We start from the raw sequence: 19,227 nt of genomic DNA, 5'->3' as shown, positions 1-19,227 counted from the left end.
TGACAGAGTTGCTGAGCTGATCCAAGACAGTTTAGAGTGATGTGTATTAATTCAAGACTGTACCTAAGTGATATCCGTTCCTTCGAAATTCCATTGCAGCTGCGTAACACATGCTTAGCTACTTCATTAAAATTTGGTTTTGTATGTCAGTTGCCTCAATCCTTCCAGAAATGTCCAATGAATCTTTATCAGTTACTTCACCTTCCCATGTCCTGGGCAATCATTACTTCTTTCTACCCATTTCCTTCTTAATAGCCATTTAATACTCTGAAAGAAACAAGTAATGGGGAAGAATATTACTGTTGTATGTATTATAAATTAAAAGCATCTGTTTTCCTTGAAAAGATGCAGTAGTTGTACTCTAGGAGGCTTATTGCTTTCTGTGTAAGTTTCTATACAGGAGGTTAAACTTGGCTCAGAAGTATAGTAGTTTCCCCTAAAATTTTAGAGCTGCCAAATTACAAGAAGAGTGCCTTCAGAAATCTTCCTCCTTAGCATACACTATTTGTCAGGTAAGGTCACAGCAGCCAAGTAGAATGGGACCACATCTCTGGGTACATCAGTGTTTATTGCAGCCATAACCTGGAGTCCTAACTGGACCAAAAACTTTTAAGGCCATGAAGCTGTTGAAGACTTAGGAGTTTTAAGGCTTGGGGACCTGTCTACAGGGGAATCTCAGCAGGGGTGAGTACCAAAACTGAAGAGCTCAGACAGAAACAAGGATCAGAGGCTAAACAAGGGGAGCAGATGTTGACTGGAGAGAAAAGACTGAAGAAGAATGGGGGAAGGGATTTTCCTGCCAGAGGTGGAGTAAGCCATTTCAGAATTCAGTATTTATTAGTAATACTGAACCCGACAACCAGTGCATTCTTCTGAACCACCTACTGACAATATCTAATGCTTACCCATATATGCATTAACAATTCTTGCAGTAAAGGTAAGTCCTACTAGAGCTGTAGCTGCAGTACACCAAAGGCAAGACCTGGTGCGTGCTTGCTGAGAACAGCAGCTTGAGAGCCTTCCTAAAACAGTGAGGCCAGTGAAGGCACGCTCACTTCTAGTTAGCCAAATATCTTCTGAGCAGACTCAGAAGCTTCAGGGAAGAAGAGAGTTCACAATATATTTAAGGGACAAACTTCTCTCAACGTCAAGGGAAATTCTACTGCATAAAATTCACAGATAATGAGGAAACTGGAGATAAAGGAATTTTTTAAAGGGGGGTTCTGGCTAGTGGATGGAACTGTAGAACTACAGATATGCATGATCTCCAAGGGCTCTTGGAAGAGGAGAAGTACTGATTATCAACAGTACAAATTAAAAAACTCAAAATGTAGGGAAATGCCGGAATTAGCATTGGCCACACAAATTTATTTCAGCCCTCTTGTGTATGGATTATGATGATGATGTCTTAATTACATGATCACCCCCTATATTTTCTATGGTCTCCAGCCTCCTATAGTTCATGACATGGATGGTGGTCATTGAATGGGCAGCTGTTCAGTTTCTTGTTTCTTGTTTGCAAAGTTATGTTCACTGAGATTTGCTAAAGAAAGTGCATAAAATGAGCTGTTATTATCTAGAACCTTCTGAGCATGCATGAACAGCTATGTACTTCACAAAATTTGTGCAAGCTTTAATGGATAAAGCAAAAGGCATGGCCCTGATAGGAAGGTCACCTCTCTTCTAAAGTCAAGTCCCCTCTTTAATGCATGAGAACACTGGACTCTTCAAAGCCCATTAAATGTTTAAACATACAAAAGCAGTGTATCTTACCCAATCTTGTCCTCAGAAACACGTTATTTGTTTGGGCAAAAAAAAATAATTGTTTTGATCTGAGGCAGATATTCAGTATGGAACATGTCAGCCTGAATGGTTTAAATTAGAAGGAATGAACAAAAGCATTTACATAGAAAAGGATGGTCAAGCTGACACCCTAATCTGTAAAGAGCAAATCATTTCTATGGAAGTGCATAATACAGAGAGCAAGTTTAGAAGCAGAGCTCCAGCTCACCCAACACTTTGTAGATGCTGAAAAAGAGCACAAGTATGATTACTATCTGAGCCTATTTACTGTTGCATTGTGCTGCTGCAAAGAGCGTTGAAGTGTCAATTCAATGTTCTGTTATTGGCAGGGATAAAGTCATACGAGTTGTTCCTGAGAGCAAGAGGGAAGCGCAGATCCTGAAGGCTGCATTTAACGGGCTTAAGGTGAGTTTGATTGTTTTAATCTTCTTTTTCTGATCTTTGTTGAAGACTCTAGTGGGTTAACTAACATGCCTTTCATTTGGCACTTTATTTCAAGCTATTTTATACTCTAGAAAGCAGCCTTTGCCCATTAAATTCCTAATTTCCCAATAAAATAGCGTAGGAATTAGGTTCAACATGCCTGACAATTTTAACAAGAAACGCTTATTGCCTTAAAATAATATAGATGCTGCACTTGCCAATTTCCTTTTTTACTCTTGCACTTCTTGCTAGCATACGTAGTTGCATGCTTCATTATCTAGCTGATGGTTTTATTTAAAACACTGAGTTAATTCAAGATGTGAACACACACAGGAATCGGAAAAAGGAAGTGTCTTCAGTTTGAGAATCTCTCTGGCAGGATAATTTTCTAGAGGCAGTTGAGAGTGTCTACAAGACTCACTAACAAGCCAAATTGCCTTTTCCTGCAGACATAAATGAAAAGCAACGGTGCCACTGTATCAGCACAGCAGTCTGCAGCATGCTGCTTTGCCGGCACAGCTAAGGAAGGCACGGGCAATCTTTCCACAGCAATGTGGCCCATTATCTCAGAGGAGAATGGGGAGTACCCATAAGCCAGGCCTCTGGCATGGAAAGGACTGCACCTCATTAATAGTCTCCAAAGCACAGCCTAACCAAAGCAGAACCAGGGAGGTAACAACTGGATCACTATGTTGAGTTTGTTCCAGGGGTTGAACATGAGTCCCAGGCTCTGCTTCTTTGCCTGTGTTAGCTCATACACTGAGCCCGGCAGGCAACGGTTGACTTCTCCCTGTACCTATGAAGGTAAAGGAGTGTGATGGGCAGCCTTGCAGGCGGTTTCAACAAGCGAGACAGATGCAACCCAGCAAACTATTAGGCAGCCTGTGATGTCTCTCTGTCTCCCCTGTTGAAACCTCATGTAAATTATTGTGTTCTCACTGAGGCAAAGAGTGAAGGTGCACATAATTTTCTAGTCCAATAGTTAACATCTAGGATACAAGTAAATCAAATCTCAGTCTGCGTACCAAATCAAACACAATGAAGATCTTAGAAGAGCTCTTAAACCCTCCTGAAAAGCATTCCATCTTTTAGTTATGACGAAGCTTTCGTGCTATCATTTTTTAAGAAAGTGGACAGAGCTACCTTAGGTACCTCAGCCCAGGAGAAGGCTCACTGCTGCGAATACTCCAGCAGTCAAGACACTGATGCCTTCATAGCTTTAAGTAGGAAGGCTGAGGCTGTCTTCATCACCTCTGCATTTCTTAACAATATGTTCAGTTAGTTCCCCACTCAAGATGCTATCTTATGTAAATCCCACTCTCAAGTCATCCAACGTGCGCACATGTTGCATGAGGAATTTCAATGTTCAACAGAGCCTCAATGCTATGTATTATAGCACTTGGTACTGTAATGCCCAGTTCTCCTAAAGAATATTGTCTTGTATTTGTTTCTGCAGTGCTTACTGAGGGCCTGACCCTCAACTGTAATAACCCAAAAAGGATAATTGTTTTACTCCCAATTAGGAAAAAAATCTAACCATAAACCCAAAAAATACACATGGAAGCTGGTTTTTGCATTAATTTCTTCCCCCTGGATGCTGGAACATAAAGAGGGAGCACGTGTTTTTTTCTTTCTCCTTATATTGCACACCCTGCAAAGCAAAAGGGTTACTCACCTTCCTGCAACTGTTTCTCATTACAGAGCTCCCTTAGGCTCCCAGAAAGAGATTCCTTCACCCAGTTCCATCAAAGTGGGAGCAGTAGAAACTTAAATAAGTAATTGCATGCTATAACTCTGAGAGGAGGGTAATAAAATTTTGGCAAACTGCATTGGAATCTGACTAGTTAATTAGAAAGTGATTGATTTTGATGAGGTAGTAAGCAGAGGAGCTTGAAGGGAAGATTCAAAAAAGAGAGAGAGTATTGACGCACAGTGTCATGAAAACAGGCTGGGTTTGGCTGCATTTCAGGTCTTGGGGCTCTGCCATCTGCAGCTGCTTCACTGCCCATCTACATGGGGTCAGACAGAAAGAGACACCTGGGGGGCTAAGAAGAAATGGATATGTTTAACATTAACTTATCATTATCTTTTCGCAAAAAACAATCTCAAGTTATTCACTCATGAAGAAGTGGATCGACAATGGCACTTCTGAGAAGTGCCAAGTATTCACAATACCAGCCAAAGTCAGTAGCAGCTGCAAGTCATCAGCCCCTCTAAAGAACCACGTGTTTAAGAGTGGTGCAACTTCTTAAGTGTGCATGTTGGTCTTCCCTATCCTTCTGCTGCCCCTAGACTTCCAGAGTTGGAAACTCAACCAACACTGGACTTACATTCAATTTTTTAAACATGAGTCTTTAAGCACAATGCTGATAATGTGCTCAGGAGAAAACAGAAGACAGTGCACGCAAAAAACAATAGTGCAAAAAAAAGGCTACAAAGAAAACCCAGATACAGTCGTGTTGCTGTCTTAATATAGTATGCCTGACAAATAACAGAGAGATGAACAGAAGGGTCAACAGAGATATACAAATTGCTATAATTACAAGTACTGTGCTTTGGATTTTTACATTTTAGAGTGAGAAAACCAGAACTGGTTTAAGACACATCTCCTTTGAATCCATTGTGGTTTGAGCAGTAAATTAATACCAACCTATCACATTACTCACATGTTCTGTTCCTCACCGGAAAAATAGAGCTGGAACCAGGTTCCTTTCAAGACACAACAGTTTTGTACCTAAATAACCATTAAATAGCACCAATTTCCCTTTTTTTTTACAGAGAAAGTATTTTGGGATTAACTGCAAGTAGTTGGTCTATTGAAGAATGTTAATGTTTTATTTAAAGGCATTTGAAGACTTCAACTGAGTTATGATATGGCCTGATAGTATTCTTCACCATTGTCAGTATTAGAAGAACAAGAAAAGCCGGTGAAAATAAAAGTTATATCACTTTTGTTCTTGAAGTGAGAAGGATACCTGCACTTGGGTTTAAATTCAGACGTATACCCTGGCAAGTTGGTCTATTAGAGATGAGGTCTATTTCAAAGGTACCAAAAGTTATACCCTCTGGTGATGTCAGGATTAGTCCCCATTAGTCAACCCAAAGAAACACAGAAATTGTGGTGCAAAAGTCAAGTTTGGGGAGCCCAGTTTGCCACCAGCATGATCCCTGCACAACTTAAATGTTTTGAATAAATTCCCAGGACAGTGCAAACACGGAGTACATTCTGCACAAATGGATTGTATTCTCATTGCAGGATTTCCTTGCATACAGCAGACCATCTCTACTGGCAAGGGAAAGAGGAGACAATCCCTCCTGTCCCAGGCTCCCTCCTCACTCTGTCTGGTGGAGGGAGCTTTACTGTAGACTCATGGTGTTCTGTATTTATTCCAGCCATTTCCTTCTGCCTTTAAAATCTACACCTGTAACGCAGAGTCACTTTAGCCTTTGCCTCTGTCCTGTCTTTCATAATCCAAAGAATTAAAAGGAAAACTCATCTCTGTCCAGTTCAAACGGGCGTATCCTTCTAAAGGGCTTTATCACAAAGAAGTTTGAGAAAATTATCCCAATGGTCCTATTACAAAGCAGTGTACTTCGGTGTCAGGCAGAGAATAAAGCAAATGCAAAGATACCCCTTCTTATAGCCCTCTGGTTTGGACAAAGGGAAGACAATCAGGAAGAAAATAAATGGGCACTAGAAAGAGTGGCAATGTATCTTTTCACTCATTTTGTTTTATCTGCCTGTTTCTTAATGACTGTCCTTACCACAGATTTTTCCTGAGTAGATTTTGGCATTTACAGTCTGCTCTAGCTGCTTTCTTGCTGTAGCCTGCTAAGCTACAGGGATCTCCTTGACATCTAAGGGCACTATATTTCTTGGTAATAATATAAAGTGAGCCTGCTGCTGACAGATTTGCTTAAGGAAAACCCATGGCAGATAACATTTTTTAAATGCCCGATGTAGGAAAGCGGTGGGAAGGTACCAATCTGCTACATCCTTCTAGAATGAAACTAGCTGTTGTTTGCTTCACCTGATGTGGAGAAAAGAAAGAAACATCAGGGCAGTGTGGAAGGAATTTGTGAGAGCTTTACCTTCTGCCACGTTGAAGCCGATGCCGTAGAAGTCAGCAGGTTGCAAGGTCCACCCCTTTCAGGAAGAGGATCAGACACAAAAGGAGTCCTTTCTTGAATGTGCATTTACAGAAACCTACACTGGGACATCCTTGAAGGATTATCTTGGAATTGGCTATATGTCTTGATGTATTTGAAGTATCTTAGAATATGCCCTCAGTAATTAACTTGGGCAGCAGTGGCAGTCTAGCCACAGCATAAGTGACAAAACTCACAGAAGAAGTTGGATGAATACCCAGGGACTTGAATCCACATGGAAACCTTTTGATCTCAAACAGGACTGCTCTGCTACCAATACCTGAGCTGTAAGGCTAACTAAGACTTTTTAAACTTAGCATCTGGAGCTCCTTAGGAGGGATATTTGCCCCTTTTTTTTAGGGAAAAAAAAAATCCATATAATGCTTAGTGTAATAAATCCCTGAAACCTGCCTGAAGTGTATAGGCTCTGCTACAATACAAATGCCATTGCCTATACTGAGTGAATAATGGATAATGAGTGTTTCATTCCACACATTTAACTTCTGGTTCATGAATTGCCCAAAGGCAAATCACATTAGTCATAATCACTTGCTGAGTAATTTCCACAAATTAGTTTTGGTCTGTAGCTCCATTGCCCACAGTTTCTTGTTATTAATCATTATTATAAATTGATTCCTTCATTGGTTAGTTCAATTAACTTGTACGTGACAAAATATTGCTTTTTTCCCTGATGGGGTGAACATAGCATGTAGACCTGCACAGCCAGTAAAAATAGCCAGCCCTACAGATGAAAATTTGTCTACTGTGAGTTCTGTAAAGTTGCTTAAACCTGCATGTGTTCAATGAATAAACTCATCCACAGTAACCAAGCAAAAAGGAAGCCTAAATGTACCGAGTCCTACAGGCCACCCTCCCCGCTTGCAAAGCAGCAGGAGGTGGCTCTGGCCCTGACCGCTCTTGCCCCAGCCAGGCAGAGCAGGGTCCCCCACGCTCCCCTGCAAGCCCCCCACTCTGGGACCACAGTGCCACCATCTCTCTAGAGCAAGATGTCAGAAAGCACTTATGCGTTGTGCACTCCCATGTCTGCAACTGTTTCTTAGGGCAATACATGTCTGAGGTCATAAGAAATGAGGCAGGTGAGGAACAGAGTCATTTTTCAAGGCGGGAGAGGCCAGTTTCTGGTTTTCACTAAGTGACAAAGGCAGTGGCAGCTGGGAGATGCATCAGTTGTATACAGTGTTATGTACCTCTTTTCTCCAGCATGTGACTACATCAAGTTTCATTCAGTTTCTCTGGGGAAGAAAAATAAGAGCCTGGTAACTCTTATTCTCACCAGCAGCACCACCACCCACCCTTGAACACCTCTTGCACAGTCCGTGTGCCAAACACCAGTGGAACAGATATGATGACAAGGGTAAAATGATGGTGGAGCTCCTCCTCCAACTTTCATGTAAGATGACAAGTTGCATAGCCGTGTTAAGGAACATTTCCATATGGTTGTGATAGACTAAAATGCAGCGAATTCTTTAGTAATTCAGGTACAAACTCATGGAGTTTTTTATTTTTCTAGCTATAGATCACTGTTGCAGTTTCTGGATTGGCTGCTGCTCTAATGCAATTGTAGACACCAATCTTAAATTTTAGGGGTTCTGCTGCAGCCCTTTCCTCTTATAAATACTATCTCTTTTTATAGACACAGTAGAAATCTTTATTCCTAACTCTAAAACCAGAAAGACCTTTTTGCAAGTTCACTGTTTCACACTAATAATTTGCAAACTGTTGCAGTAATCAGTAAATGAAAGAGAAATATTTTGATGAGAGTACCACAGTGACCTGAGCATTGCAGAGCTGCCCGCTCTCTGTCCCCCAGGGCTCCTCTTGTTCATCTGTTGTCCCTCTGCCTCATACACCTCTCCAATGATTGTGTCTCCTGCTCGTTCTTGTTTAGGAGACAATTTGAGGAGCCTGTTGCTGATTTATGAGCCCTTTCATGGTTTTAATTCTGTTGAACCTGACTGACAGAAACAAATGTCACATTCCCAAGTACTTTGCAAAGAAACCGGGATTTGCTCAGGTCCTCAGGCCCAGCAGATTCTGTTTATCTGCTCTGGAATTTTCCTTTGTAAGCATTTTTTTTGAAACACTACTTCATGTGAGCCTTGACTGATAACTTCTACACCATCGGTGGTCTACAAGCACTTTTTATCACATACGCCTGACTGGGATCGGGGCTGTTTGTGTAGGTAGCAAAGAAGCTACTGCTCTGTGAACATTCCTGGCATAATAGAGTTAGACCATTCATTCTTCAGTAGCTTTTACAAAAGAAATTCCTGGGCACAGCCAGGCACTTCTTTAACTTTGGGAGGAGCCAGCCTATCAGGCCTTGAAGCCACAACTCCTTTCTCTTTTGTTTGTTTTCTATCCCCGACAGCAGCTGCTTATCCATTGTAATCCCTGAATTGATCCTGTCATTGCAGTTCAGGGCATCAGAAAAATATCTCATAGGGGAAAAGGATCACTTGGCTATAAATCTGATAGTTTACAGCTCCATAGGCAAATGCTGAAAAAGGCTTCAGAGAACAAAAGCCCATCTGAAAATGCAATAAGAAAGCTTGTCAGCCCAAATGGAGCTATTCCTGCTTTGCAGAAGGAAAGAATTAGCTCAGTGGCCAGGGTTGTGTGTATTTTACTCTGCACATACAGCAAACATATCTATACAGCCAGATGCTTTAGTCATCAGTCCAGATTTTACCCTAACTTGTAGTTAGGGTTCCAGTCAGATATGCGCAGAATATTTCAGATACAGAGGGAACATCAGGTGGCAACAGAGGTTATTCATCAATATATCAGAACATGTGTATGTAAACCACTTGTCAGGCTCAGAAGGAAAATGTTGTTCCAGGGAAACTTTAGTAGGAAGATGCAAGATAAAACAGGAGAGCCCACGTAGTGATTGTATTGTTCTCACAAGACGCAGAAAACCTGGACTTTCTGAGATGGGAGGAATCTGCTTCCTCTTTTACTGTGGAGGAAGCCTGAGTCCAAGCTCAACAAAGTCATCAGCACAGCCCCGTTGCTTCAGTGAGAGCAGAATCAGTCCCAGGACTTACTATTCTGTTTCTCATGCACAGCAGTAGCAACTACAAAATGAACAAAACCACAAAGAGATTAATAAGAAACAAAACAGAGTTGTGGTTGGGTTTTCTTAATGAGTCTGTTAAAGACTGTTTCACGACTTTCAAATATACTTAGCCCAGTGGCATCTGTACTTGTAAGAACGGATATTCAATTACTGTATAATTGTGTATGAGTTTTTCCTCAGTGACTCTCTTGAGGAATAGCCTACAAGTTCTCTTCAGCAATGTAAAATTATACCAGTGTAAGCAGAGTGGCAAGACCATTACTGTGTTATAGTTCCACAAAGATCTGCAAAACTCAAAACTTCAAGCTGTGCATTGTTCACATCCTGTTCCTGCCAGTGTTACGGCTGCTGCAATCCCCTGAATCAATCCCGATTTATTGGCATAATTATTCTTACCAGCCTCACTGAAAAGCAAATAAATACTGAAAAATTAGACCCAGTTAAATTTCTAGTGTGCTCGATCAGAAACTTAACTTACTTTGCACCAGCAACTAGGACTGCCTTGTAAGTCCTTCTGGAAAGCACAGGGAATCCCACACTCAACTGGACCATTTTGCTGCACGTAAAGGGCAGCTGGAGGAGATTTGCAGTCAGACTGTCAATTAAGTTCCTTAATTGGCAGGAGCAAGCAAGGATGAAATCAGTCCTGATCCTGAAAATATTTGCAAGGGTGAAGACATTAGTTCTACTCTTTCCAGGTGAACTCCAACGCAGCTATAATTATCCACCAGTGTCAGCATCAACAGGAGTCTTTCTTCATTCATTCTTTGCAAATGTACCACAAGAAGCCTAAAATGTCATTTTGTTGCACACTATATATGTACCTGCGAGGGGTGTTGGGTGTATATACCTATGTGTGACTGTTTCTCATGTGTTATGTGATGAAGCCTCTGATAGTCAGACCTCTGACAACATTAGCTAGACTAGAGCGGTTTCTACTTCTATGCTCTATCATCTCCTATCAGATTTCTAATTGGAAACATATCTAATGAGTTTCAGCACTGCTTAGGGTGTTTATGTGCCTATACACGAGCACATGGATATAGATGGAAAACCCGTATATCCTGAGAGAGCCCGTGACACGCTGAGAGAGCCCATGAACAAAGAGCATCACTGCTTGCATTACTGACTGCACGTTCCCTTTTAGAAAAGACTCAGAAATGCCAAGCCATTTCAACTGATGGCATCATAACAATAATTATATTCTGAACTTTACAGTTGACAACATTTCTCAAAGAAATCTGTTCATAGTGATATTAAGGACAAGGCCAGCTTTGGCACATGTGTTGCTGTATACACTCACCAAGTATAGAAACTGGAATTGCTAGGTAATAAAGCATAACAAAATTACCGTCTTCATGGGTTATAACACAGATAAATCATAAAAACAATATTTTCCAGATACTAAATGTAAATTATGCAGTTATTCTAGTTATTTTCAATGACAAGGATCAGTCATCTCTTTTGATCGATACACGATCACAGACTGATGCGAGCGCTAAGCATCTTCCTTTCAGGCTAAATGGAAGAAGAAATTAAACACCTGTTTATGAAAGGATAGTGAGGAACAACTGGATGCTACTGCCCAAGAAAATGGCTTTAATTATGAAGCATGAGCCGGGCTAAGCCCTGTGGTCTAAAGAAGATGGAGATTTCTTTCAGTGACTTAACGAAAATAAAAGAGTGTGGGATTTATGCAGCCATGAGTGCGTTCCTGGGGAGAAGCAAGGAGACTCCTTTCCTCTCAAGCACCCTTCCCAAAGGTGCAGAACTAGCTGGAGGAAAACCTGGAACTAGTGAAGAAAAGAACTCCCTGCTCTGGTTTCTGTCTTGGCAGGGTAACAGAGCTTTGTGTACACCACTTGTGATATGTAGGATAATACCAACAAAATGTTTGTCTTCTTGGAAAATTATTTGCATCATTTTTAATTTTGGAAGAAATTCTGAATTTTCTTAGCTCAACACCCAAGTATTTTTAAAATATTTGTCCCTTCACCTTGTGCTGACTTTTCATCACCATACTGACCAAAAGCTAGAGACATGACTAATGAGCTCAGGGTTGGTGTAGTTTGGAATGTATCCAGGCAAGAGCTGATATATTTATACTCTTCAGCTGTCTTTAACAACTCTGTTTAGAGAGGAACTGCCTACAAGAAAACCCAAAGAGTGTTGGCTTTCCTAAGCACAAGTCGAATCCCAGAGAATTTTATGAGATGAGTGAGGTTGAAAAAAGAATGTGTGATTAAAAAAGAATATTTACTATATAGTCACAATTAATAATCTCATACTTTCCTTGTTAAATAAATCAATAATGTGTTTAAATCCTTGGGGAAAAGGGAGCTGTCTGTATGCTTTTACATACCATTTCTTCCCATAGAAAGTGAGTATGGATGCTCATGCCTCCAGTGAGATTCTGGGAAAGAGCATTCGCTGGGCATCTGCAGAGCCACGGCTGTCCTTGAGAACAGGTACCTGGAGTCATACCTGAGTGCAGCAGCAGGTGGCGAGTAATTGGTCTCCAGGTCCCAAGTCTGACCCTGCTGTAAAATCCTGCCTGGACTCTGCTTATTGTCCAGAGGCTTAAAACACCTCAAGACCCTCTAAAGACAACCTGCTGCCTCACAGATAGGAAAAGAGACAGTTCTGCAAGGCCCAGACAAAGGATATGAGAATATTTGGGTTTGCAGACATACTCTAAGCATATCTCTTCTCCTCTAGCCTCAAGATACCAGCTGAATTTTGAGGTTCAAATATTTGGCTGTGTGGTCAGAATGTCCTGTAGGACTTCTGCATCTGTTCGTTTTGGTAGCTGGAGAATCTTCCCCCCACCTAGCAAATCCTGCCACCCACACAACAAATAAATTTATTTTGGCACTGACTGGTACACTGTCCATAATACTATATAATAGCTAATGTGTTATGTGTGGGAATAAGAAGACTCCATCGCAGATAGTGAAGAGGATAGGAGAACAATTAATATCACTACCAACTCACTAGCCAGCGGAGCCTGCATGGAAATCCAAGGCATTCTTGCCAGAGGAATGATTCTGAAAGAAGAGTCATGATGCCAATGGAGCCCTCAGTATCCATGGGAGATATAATGATGAAGTCTCCTAAACCTGACAGTGAGTAAAGGATAGCTGGACTTGCTCAGTCCAGACATGCCTGCTCTGAAATCCATGTTCTGTTTGTCAGTTTTCATGCGCTGTCTCCATGTCACACCAAGGACAAGCTGAAAGCTGCAATATAAATAAGATGTCTGTCAGAGAAATGTGTTTCTTGTTATGTGCTTTACAAAGCAAAATCAAGTCAGCTCTGGACAGCACAGGTAACATCTCCCAGATGAGCACTGAATGCTTCGTTTACATTACAAAGGATGAGAGGTGGGGATGGAATGAAACTAAACTACCCAAACAGGGAACTGAGCTGAAGAGGAGTGATTTGCATTCTAAAAATGGGATTTTTTTTGTCTCACTTCCAGGGCAATGTCAGAAGTGAAATATTGCATTTTTGCCAAAAGAGGATAGTGGTGTGCAATATACCGCTGATTTCATTAGTTAAAAGAAGATTGCTTCTGCTTTTGATATTCTTTTGCCAATAATGGGAGGGACAATTAGAATACCTTAGAAATTAAAAACTTGGTGATGTTGTAACCAATAGTGTGAATATTGGTTAGTTTATCGCCTGCACAATGATGGAGAAATTCACCAAAATTAATTCTGAGTAACTATCAAGAACAAAGACAAGTTTTCAGGTGCATCTCAGTCACGATTTTTTTTGTTTTTTCATTTTTGTAACTTCTCTTTCCAGTTTTGTCTGCTTAGATGTTGCAGTTGGCCAGAAGACACTGCACTTTAGTTGCTCTTAGCTTGTGTATACTATTTGTTGTTTTTATAAAGATGGCTCAGGCTGAGCTGATTGATACGCTGTTTACTCCAAGAGCAACAAATTTACCCTCTATGATGTTTATTTTTAGGGATGAATCTTAAAAGTCAAATAATTTCTAATTAACCATGTGTGAAATCAACCATGCTGAATTAGGGGGGGAATTTCACTGGATGCCTATAATTAATCAAAATACGAAAGATAGATAAACTAACAAACATAAGGTGGTAGCACAGTGAGAGGATCTTTATTTATAAGCAGCATTTAGCCACCATTTATTCATGAGTTTGGTTTCTACTGACCATCTGTCGTAGCTGCTGTCAGCTTCACAAGCCTCGTGAACTTTGCCAGTCCTGGTGTTAGACTTCAAAAGATGCTGCGCCCACCCACCGCTATCACACGGATCCATAGACCATATTGTGGCAGCGTGAAACAAAGCGTCATTTTGGCAGGAATAGAAGAGGCTGCCCCTGTGTTTCAGTTTTTCTCCTTCCAAAGTAGCGGGCGTTTAATTGGATTAACTGGACTGAAGTCACTACTGCTTGAAGAGGTAACATCAGATTCAGGTCAGATGCCTTCTTGGTAATCAGAATACTCTTACTCAGGGCCATTTGAGACATGGTGGGGACTAAACCCGTGTTGGAAGATTGTACTCTCTTCTCAGACAAGGTTAATAGCAAGACTGGGTGAAATGCATTAGATATTTATAAAACAGCTTGTATGGCATAAAAGAAGTTGGGAGCTTTTAAAATCTAGATCATAAAAACCTTCTTAGAAACCTGGAAAGCAACTAAGGCAAGGGACATTCATGAGCTGTATCCGTGACTTTCATCGATGCAGCCTAGCACAGCTGATTGTAATAAATGTCAAAATATATTTATTAAGTATTAATTCTTTTGAAATTCTCTGTAAGAAATGTGGGGGCATAACAGTCCCTATCAATTTCCCTCTTTGTGTTCAGCTCACAAACTTACCTATTTTTAAGGCTTGTGGATCTCGACATGCATATTTGTCACATTGACACAGAGGCTGTGGCTGACACTCCTTTCTGTAGTCTCCCATGACTGAGGAGAAACTGTTCTCACCTCTGTTTAGGGGTCTCTACATCTAGTGTTGGTTTGGCTGAGCAGTACAAGACCATTTTGCTACAGGTTGCAGAACACAGAGTTTCAAATCCCTGTTTGCAAACTTTCTTGCTTTCTTAAAAATTCATGTTCTGGGCTAAAATTTTCAAGTGTATTTCAGATTTAGCAACCAAAGAAAGTCAAAGTGGACAAGAAGCACCCCTTAGGTATGATCAGGTGTAGACAGCACATTAATAATTGTGTTATCATTTAGCAGCTATCATTGTTTACAAGATTGTAATCATTTGATTATCTTAATCCTGTTATTTTGTCATTTAATATAAAATTATTGGGTAGATCACAGCTTCCTTCATAGTATTGGTGACCTTCTCTTACTGACCCCTGATCTGTTTATTAACAAGAATAAAACTTGGGTACACTTTGCAAACAACACTCGTATATGCTACATTTTGTACCTCTCTTTAGCGTTCTTTTCTTTTACTGCTCTACTGAACATAGAAGATATACCTTGTGAAATAAAGTAGTCTCTAATATATAGGGAATATGTAGTAGTCTGAGGAGGCGCATGAAGTTGGAGGTAGCTTTTGTTTCAAGCCATTTGAGGAGGCACATTCCTGAGACTGTTCTCTTTTCCCGTTGGCAAATCTCCCACGAGAGCTGCGGTAAGCTGGACGCGATCATTCCTCAAAATCTGCTCCATTAGCATAGATGTCGAGCTGGACCAGCCAATACAGTTCTATTGTCTATACCATGCCTAGAGCATTTGCCTGCAGAGCTTCAAGCATGCCATCTCCTGGATTTCCCCACCTACACTGAATGCATATGAATTACAGGTTGGTTCCTGCACTACAGGTGGACATGTGGCAGCCCAGCAGCACCTTCCACATCATCGAAGGTACGGTCACCGACGTGCGAGTACCACAGAACACGTCCCGAAGTCTGCTGTCCTACCTCCAGCAAGCAAACATCCAGTACACGTAAGCCTGTGCTTTCCTTTCTGTGCCTCGCTCCAGAGATCTGGCCTCCAAGGCAGGTCTGCGTCTACCACGCCAAATGCACTGGAAAATACATTCCACATCATAGCAATTAGACTGGCAGACAGCTAGACATTGCCAAGAAAACAACCATTTTAATGGGAGAACAGAAAATCTCCCACAGGCAGGCAGTTTTAATTAAACGTCCTCCTTTGGAGTCAAGCTGAAGTGTGTTCAATGTATATGAAATCACATCTGTTAAGCAAGGGATGGTAATGCTAATTTTACAGCCTGCTTTGCTTCTCTCTGTATTTAAAAGGAGCTAGGTCTGTTTACAAGTGTGCTGCAAATGCAGAGGCAAGCCTTCTTCATGAATTATAAAGGAATGTACTAGTTCTGTTTTATAACTCTCCATTCCTTGTGACCCAACGCAAGTCATACAGAACAAATACACTCTAAGGATCACACATGATTTATAGCATTTCTTAAAAGCATTCAAGACAGTTTTGGAGTATACTTAACATTTCATATTTATCAATATGATATACTAGACGAGAGTAATGATCTTGTCATTAAAGCCTTTTCAGTGAGATGCTAAAGCATCTGAATAATCAACTGATGAGTTATTTGAATTCTCAAACATTTGCTGAACAGAGCCCTAGGTCAGGCTATTTATACTTAGTTCTCACTGAGAAAGGATGGCACAAATCATATTGTATATTATACGTACTGTTATCAGAATTCCATTTTTATTATAACAGTGGTCTCTTATTAATTTGTCATTCTAAAAATAGAAAAACAAACATGAGGAAATTAATTACACAGGCCCAGTAGCTAAAGTTCAGAGCTACTTTCATACAGCCTCTGTACTGCTTCGGTTTTGCTTGCGTTTAAAAATGAGATCAGGATTTCTGTAATTGTTTTCCTGTGCTTATACAAAAAATGTCCCCTAATTACTATGCCCCGACAGTTGTATTCCTGTCTGCTGCTGTTCCTGCTCACAGTAATCACCTTTAATGAAATGACAGAAAGCCATTTTATATGTGTTATGAACACTCCCTGTACTTGAAGACCTTTACTTAAGTTGCAAAGCAAAGCGTGCAAGGGCAAGAACTGCGAGAGCGAAGGGTCTCTGCAGTTTACCTGAAACAACATGCTACAAATAGAAGGCCAACACTACATTCATTTTCCACAGGGAAAATTTCCTTTTGATGTACAAGTTGTGTGTGCTTAGAAGGAAGGCAGGCAGCAATTTTTCAGCTCCAGGCTGTTTCGTTGCTCTCCTCTTCATCTCCCCACTGCCTGTTCTGGACTCCTTGCCCACTGGGTCCCAGCCATCAGAAGCAAAACCCTGCAAAGCCTCAAACTTGTGCTTGTCCTGACGAGCCTCCGGAGATCTGTAACTCCACAAGAGCTGGGAGGATTTGCCATGAGACCAGCAACAGCTATAGTCAGGGAGCGGCAGGAGCGGGGCTGCCGGAGTGGCCAGGCACAGCCATGCCCACAGCACAGCTGGGGTGGGGACCACAGACCTGAGGTGAAGCACAGCTCCACAGCCAAGGGGCTGAGGCGCCAGGCAAGATTTCATACAGCTCCTTTTCTCATGGCTGTTTTTCACAATTTTTTTTTATTTTATTTTATTTTCGGCACACTATTTACAACAGAGTTAAATTGCTACGTTCCTTTTGGAACTGGAAAATCTGAGGCAAACAGTGTGTAAAACTTCAGCCTGATGGAGTGACGCTTGCCTAAATTATGACAAATGTCTAAAGACTGGAAGCATTAAGCAGCCCTAATAATGAACCAGGTGACCAGCCCTTGCCTGTAAGACAGGCTTATGCGTCCCAATGTTTCACTTTTTGACAATAAGATGGTCGTAAAAACAAGCCAGGCATCAGATAAACTTTTCCTGCACCAAGTTGCCTGGATTGTAAGTTCTCTGGCAATGAAGCCACTTAGGCTGTATTCAAACCTGAGGGACTTAAAAGCCTTTGGATGTTATAAGCACACACGTAAGTACACAGGCATTTAAGAGTAAATAAAGGATATCAAATCTCATTTGGACTACAGACACATAAACAATGAGGAGTTGTGAAAATTATTGTAAAAGTGAACAAACACAGCTTGATTCTGGTAGGTAGTTACACAATTAGAGTTCAGCAAAGCAGGCAAGTATTTTTTTAACATATTAGATGTCCTAATGACTTGAATAAAACTGCTGCTTTAGTCTAACTACAGGCTTAAATATGTTACAGTACTGGTCTTAGAGTTATAGCACTTTGCAAGTCAAGACCATAAGCCCTTAGTTTGCTTAATCACAGAATTCACATAATGAAAGCTGCTGATGTAGAACAATGTAATTCCTAATTATACAATTACTTCACTAATACATTTGAAGAATGTGAATAACCTTTACTTTGATACATGTATGCAGATAGACCTATTATCTTTGAGATACCTGCTGCACAGTTGAGTCAGGATCAGAGTGAATGCAGGTTCTTTCCATCTTTTTCCAACCATTGCAGCTAATGCCTGTAAGACTTTAGAAGGCTGAATGTGACCATTGTTTTACAGGAGTACTGAATTAGTGGTATGGTGATTACACATTGACGTGCTTTAGGAGAAGGTGGTATACAAGGATGGCCCTCAGTTTTTTAGTGATGTTGTTACTGATGTCAGTGACGTTATTCCCAGCTCCTGCTACTGTGTAATGGAAGGGATAGACACTCCAACCTCTTTGATATAATTTTTTTGAGATGTTTTCTGTATTATCTTTTTATATTTGCATCATTATTCGGTTCTGCTATAAAGCAGGAAAGTTTTCAGCTTGAACCACTGTTCCTGCATTTCTCCCTTAATGCAAAGAACCTCTCACTTTTTATGCAAGTGTATTTAAGTTACACTTAGTGTTGTTTTCATGTTTTCCCTGAGTTATTTTAAAATAACTAGCAACCCACTATTGCAGAGTAAATAATTGTAAACAACAAACCACACTTAAGGTTTTTCAGTGTTAGCTGTGTTTCAGACAGAATGATAATGCTGCCAAGTTCTTCATTTTTTTGTTTTGCCTCTACAACTTGTAGGTGTATGTAATGTTCCATGCCAGTACAATACTCCTGAGAGAAAGTATGTGCATGTTTTTCTAAGCCTAAAAAGATTTTTTAATGGTTTTGAAATAAATTTTTGAAGATCCATAATCACGTAGTATAACCAGATTATAAAAGAAGACAACAAGCGCTGCTCCATAAACAAATGAAGGTGGCTGCTTCTTCACATCAGCTACATTACATACATCATTCTGGTTTATTCGCTTAACAAGCTCATTGTGTTTTTTGAAGGTACTGTTACATTTCAAAGCAGCTGGAGTATTTATTTGGCAGCATACATTCACATAAGCCTGAAGCACTCTATTGTCAAAATATAACAGATGAAGTAACATCAGGATGGTTTAACTCCTGCTATATTTCTTCTAAATGTGTTTGTTGTTCTGCTTTAGCCTGTATGTTCCACTAGTTTTTCAGTAATACCGCTATCTTTTTTTACCTAGGATTCTCATATCAGACCTACAGAAAGCAATAGAAAACCAAACAGGATTGAGGTCACATAGGAATCGAAGGTCCCTTTCTGAGTATAACTACGAAGTGTATCACTCCCTGGACGAAGTATGTGGAAATTCATATTGTTCGTCTTATCCACTACACCGTTGTCTTTAATAAGGCTAAGATTTCACTCTATAGGTTATGGTTGCCTGTTCATATTCAGAAGTGTTCTAAATGTTTCTTCTTCAAAAATGGGCACCTTCTTA

General features: G+C 40.6%; 1 protein-coding gene across 1 annotated transcript in view; it reads left to right on the top strand.

Moving 5' to 3' along the window:
- Positions 1 to 2,163: 2,163 nt before the first annotated feature.
- CPA6 (carboxypeptidase A6) overlaps positions 2,164 to 19,227 on the top strand; it is a 43,563-nt gene continuing 26,499 nt past the window's right edge. Inside the window, exons 1-3 of the mRNA XM_068396699.1 lie at positions 2,164 to 2,208; positions 15,301 to 15,425; positions 18,970 to 19,084. Of these exons, the coding sequence (XP_068252800.1) occupies positions 15,307 to 15,425; positions 18,970 to 19,084 (234 nt within the window). The 5' untranslated portion in view covers positions 2,164 to 2,208; positions 15,301 to 15,306. The remainder of the gene's footprint in view (positions 2,209 to 15,300; positions 15,426 to 18,969; positions 19,085 to 19,227) is intronic.

The sequence above is a fragment of the Nyctibius grandis genome, chromosome 3, assembly GCF_013368605.1.
Source record: "Nyctibius grandis isolate bNycGra1 chromosome 3, bNycGra1.pri, whole genome shotgun sequence".
In the NCBI taxonomy this organism is placed as follows: Eukaryota; Metazoa; Chordata; class Aves; order Nyctibiiformes; family Nyctibiidae; genus Nyctibius; species Nyctibius grandis.
This window is presented reverse-complemented; position numbering and strand designations above follow the sequence as displayed.